The sequence below is a fragment of the Prunus mume genome, linkage group LG2, assembly GCF_029339155.1.
Source record: "Prunus mume cultivar Tortuosa linkage group LG2, ASM2933915v1, whole genome shotgun sequence".
NCBI classification, from domain to species: domain Eukaryota; kingdom Viridiplantae; phylum Streptophyta; class Magnoliopsida; order Rosales; family Rosaceae; genus Prunus; species Prunus mume.
Genome location: NC_142699.1, coordinates 11,995,076 through 11,999,904, shown reverse-complemented (window position 1 = coordinate 11,999,904; position 4,829 = coordinate 11,995,076). Strand labels below are relative to the sequence as shown.

General features: G+C 37.3%; 1 protein-coding gene across 1 annotated transcript; it reads left to right on the top strand.

Moving 5' to 3' along the window:
* The first annotated feature begins 606 nt into the window (after positions 1 to 606).
* Positions 607 to 4,515, top strand: KNAT1 (homeobox knotted-like protein). The gene is made up of 5 exons (XM_008222203.2): positions 607 to 1,668; positions 1,753 to 1,875; positions 1,995 to 2,142; positions 3,634 to 3,887; positions 4,050 to 4,515. Exons 1-5 carry the CDS (start codon positions 1,237 to 1,239, stop codon positions 4,251 to 4,253), a joined length of 1,161 nt encoding a protein of 386 aa, XP_008220425.1. The 5' UTR covers positions 607 to 1,236; the 3' UTR covers positions 4,254 to 4,515.
* Positions 4,516 to 4,829: the final 314 nt, after the last annotated feature.

Below are 4,829 nucleotides of genomic sequence, written 5' to 3'. Positions count from 1 at the left end.
TAATGAAGTGGAACAAAAAAAATTGACAAATGAAAAAAGAAAAAAAATCAGACCAACAAAGAGAAAAAGAAAAAAAAAACAATCTGACCAATACATTGGGTAGAAAATGATAATTTGGTGTTTTCAATTTTTGTACATGAGTTTGAATTTGTTTTCAACAAATGAATTTTAGTAGAAATAAAAAAGACATACCAAACGCGTTTTTGATAGAAAATGAAAACGGGGCTTTAAAAAGATTACCAAACGGTCCCTTAGTCACTATTTTGTTAGAAGATACCATCCTGAAGGTTGTCCATGAGTATTTTCATAATTTTACTAACAGTAACTTGCTGAATCTACAATTCAATTAACTAGTAGAAATTTTTTCTTATAATGACATAAAAATAAATTATCTCACGTGTTATTGCGCTATTTGCCGAGAATAGCAAAAATTTCTATACTCAGTTGCATGAAAGTCTTAGTAGAGCTATATTAACTTAAATTTAAAAAATTAAATAACAAAGAAAAAGAAGAAGAAACTATTTTTTTATAATAAAGATTCAAAAGAAAAGAAGAAAGTTAAAATAGTGCCCCAAATGTCTATATATGCGAAAAGAAACGAAAACCATATTAAATTAAATTAAACGAGAAAGAAGCAAATAAAAGAGTCAAAAATGGGAAACGTCCGTGAAACAAAGGTTAAAAATCAAGACTAAGAGGGAGAGAGCAAGAAGATCAGAGAGAGAGATGGAAGAAAAATCTACAATCTATTGAGTTGCCTTATCGCTAGGTCTCCTAGAGAGTCATAGCTTTTAAGCATTTTCAAATATTTCTCTTTTCTTTCAACAAAGCAAAGCCAGTCTCTTTCAACCTCACCCTCATAACGGGGAGCCCCGAGTTGCCGGTTCCGGCCACGCTATCTTCTCCCATTCCCTCCTCTCTCTTATATTCCCAAACCATCAATAATGATTCAAACGCAAGCACAACTGATACATATTCTGTAACGCAATTATAACATGCTTAGTTCCCCGTTTAGCTTCACTTCCTGGCCTCCATAAGTTCATGGCTTGCCAGTAATATTACTTCCCATTTCTCCCACTCAACTCCTTGACCTTTTTTGCGTATAAAAACTCCGGCCATGCTTTGTTTGTCCACTAGGGTTTTGGTCTCTTCCTCTCTTGCTCTATTTCTTCTTCTTGCTTTAGGGTTTTAGTTTGCTCTTGTTGATTGGAAATCATCTGGGTTTGTTGAGAGGAAATGGAAGAGTACAACCAAATGGATCATGAGAGCTCAGGTGGCAGAGGAAATTTCCTGTACGCCTCACCAAATCTTGGAGGCAACTATGGGAGGGCAAGCCATGATCATCAGATTGGCATCAACGCCTTTCATCTTCAATCGAGCGGTGGTGGTGATTTTCACTCTCCAGGAGGAGGACACCCAATTAATGTCAAGACTGAAGCCAGCACATCCCATCACGGCCATCACAAATTTCAGTACAACAACAACAACAATAATAATCCTCTTCTGTCATCAAGAGGGCACCAACCAGTAGTTCAACAACAGCATAATCTGGACCGTCAAAACGATGATCACACCTTGAGCTCCAACGAAGTGGAAGCCATCAAAGCCAAGATCATCGCCCACCCTCAGTACTCTAACCTCCTGGAAGCTTACATGGATTGCCAAAGAGTAAGTGTTTAATTAATTAATCAGTTATATTCATGTTTATTTAAGTAATTAAAAACAAACTTATATATATATGTGTGTGTGTAGGTGGGAGCTCCGTCTGAAGTGGTGGCGCGGCTAACAGCTGCTAGGCAGGAGTTTGAGGCAAGGCAGCGGTCTTCGGTGGCTTCAAGAGAGGCTTCAAAAGATCCAGAACTCGATCAGTTCATGGTGATTCATTTTCCAATTTCATTAGTCTTCTTAGTTCCCTATATTATTACATGAGCATTTGCTTGAATTTTTGTTTTTCCTATTTCTATTTGGATCGGTGACAATAAAATAATAAGCAGGAAGCTTACTATGATATGTTGGTGAAATATCGAGAGGAGCTAACAAGGCCCATACAAGAAGCCATGGATTTCATGCGGAGGATTGAAACTCAGCTCAACATGCTTGGCAACAATAATGCTCCTCCTCTTCGCATCTTCTCACCCTCTGGTAATTTTAACTCGGTTTCTCTCTGCACACTCACATCACGCACGTATAACTTTTGGGGAATATATTCTTAGATATTTAGTAGCATTGGAAAGGAGCTTGTTGGAGTGACAAAATTGATGTGGGTTTTGCTTTGGTCTTGGGATGGTGCAAAAAAAATAAAACTCTCGTCCGACTGTTTTGTATCTCTTTGAGAAACCAAAACTTGTCAGTTTTTCATTTGATTGAAGTGGCGGGTCAAATCCTGTGTACATGTTATGGGTTGAAGGGAAGAACTTTGACCCCCATCAAATAATGTGCCTTCCCATGGCGAAGAACAAAGAGGGATGAGCTAAAGCTAGACGAAGAAGAAGCAATAACCCCACACCTACCCTTTTTAAATTGATTCACGAGTGAGTCGCTTAATTAGTTAACATACCCAAATGATCACGAGCTTAATAGTGTGATGAAGACCTAATTTTTTTGCTTATTTGTTGATTTTTAAAGAAGATAGATATATCCACATTGGAAAGAAAAGGAGTATTAATTAAGACAAAACAGAATTCGTGTAGCTAGTCTCTGACAAATTCTCATTCTTATTAGGGTTTCTTGCCCCAAATCAAGACGTCCTTTCTGGTTCATAAATTCTATATAGGGAAGGAATGATTGTCTTCATTCCCGAGCCTCACTAGATCTGCTAAAAAGGGTTGTTTCTAACTATAATGTTGTGGATAAACAAAATCCCTAAGCCTCATACAGACCAAAAAGAAAAGACAATCTTATAATAGAGAGAACATAGGATGCTGTTTAAATCAGCTACATCATTAGTCAGTACGGACATGTCAGAATTAAAATAAAAGACCACCGTTTATTAATTTCCATGCTACTAGCTAATAGCTATAGCCTATATGTACTGATTTATCTTCACTTCATGCATATTATTGTTGTTTTCGATTCTGGTGTTGGAGTTGCCTAGCTAACCTATTAGCTAGCTAGCTACAGAAAAGCTGATTCTTTTGTTAGGTAGCTGTTCAGTCAAAACTGAAAGTAGTGGCCATGGAGATCAGTCTGTTTATCACTCCACACGTCGCAGGCTTCATATATCCTAACCTTGATAGAAAATAACGTTGACCGATTAATTGATCTGAAAAAAACTTTTTGAGATAATCTAGATAATATATTTTCAAGAAAAACCCTTTTTATTGTTAATTTTTACGTGAAGAATTGCAAAAATCCTTTGGTTGAGCTTCTGTTTCTGTCTACCAAGGTTTTGAATAGTGTATCCAAAGTGGTGCTTCTCCCATAAAAAATATTCATCCTTTGGGAATCTTTTTTTTTGGGCAAATATGTAATCAATCATGTTATGAATTTCAAAATGCGTTATTCTATTTGGTGAAAATGATTTAAGATATGATACAAAACACCAGAGTTTTGCTGAGAATATTTGTTCTTAATTAAGCTAATAGTCACAAGTTTGAGTAATTTGATTGGTACATATATACTGCGTATACACAGATGACAAATGCGAAGGAATTGGTTCATCTGAAGAGGAGCAGGAGAATAGTGGTGGAGAAACAGAAGTGCCTGAGATTGATCCAAGAGCTGAAGACAGAGAGCTCAAGAACCACCTGTTGAAAAAGTATAGTGGTTACTTAAGTAGCCTGAAGCAAGAGCTTTCCAAGAAGAAGAAGAAAGGGAAATTGCCCAAAGATGCCAGGCAGAAGCTTCTCAGTTGGTGGGAGTTGCATTACAAGTGGCCATATCCTTCAGTATGTTTCCCCCCTAAATCCTAATATATATTATATGAACATTTCTTGCTTGCTATATTCGTGCTATGTTACGAGGCCTTTAATCTAAACATTGAGTAGATGACCTTTTATAGTTTGACAACATAACATGCCAGATATGTAACAATAGTTTACTACATACAGGAATCGGAGAAGGTGGCATTGGCGGAGTCGACAGGTTTGGATCAGAAGCAAATAAACAATTGGTTCATAAATCAGAGGAAGAGGCACTGGAAACCCTCAGAGGACATGCAGTTCATGGTGATGGATGGTCTACACCCTCAGAATGCGGCCCTGTATATGGATGGACACTACATAGGTGATGGCCACTACCGTCTGGGGCCGTGACCGAAACAAGTCATCAAGAAGTTGTGGCCTCTTCTGCTCGTGCAGGGCTCTCACATGGAAAGTTTGGTTAAATTAATTCCATATATATCCAAAAGACAAAGCAAACTGCTTAAGTCATAGTTTGTGATTTGTATTGCTAGAAACTTGGGAAATGAATGTTCTACATTCCAATCTGATAATTTATATATTTTCTTTTCTGTTATTACAAATGTTGTACTTTGTTACTCAAATTTATCCAGTGTGGTCTGCATGTTTCAGTTTCTATAGTCGTCGTTGACTCGTTTGCGTTTTAAAAATCGATTTGGGATATTAGTAAGACGTTCTCGAATTAATGTTGCCTCATTGTGGAAAGCCCTTTTGAGTAGGAGTGCAAAAACATAAACTGATTTGCAGCACCGGTTGGGCTGGTCTGGTCCATCGTGGCAGGGCGGCATAACTTACTTATAAAAACATGATATTTTAAATAGGATCGATCTAAATGGTAATGAAGTTAGGTTGGTTCGGTTCCAATCAGATCAGACCCTAAAGTTCTAAGAGGATAAGGGTTTTTTTTTTTTTTTTTTGGGTTGTTTGTTA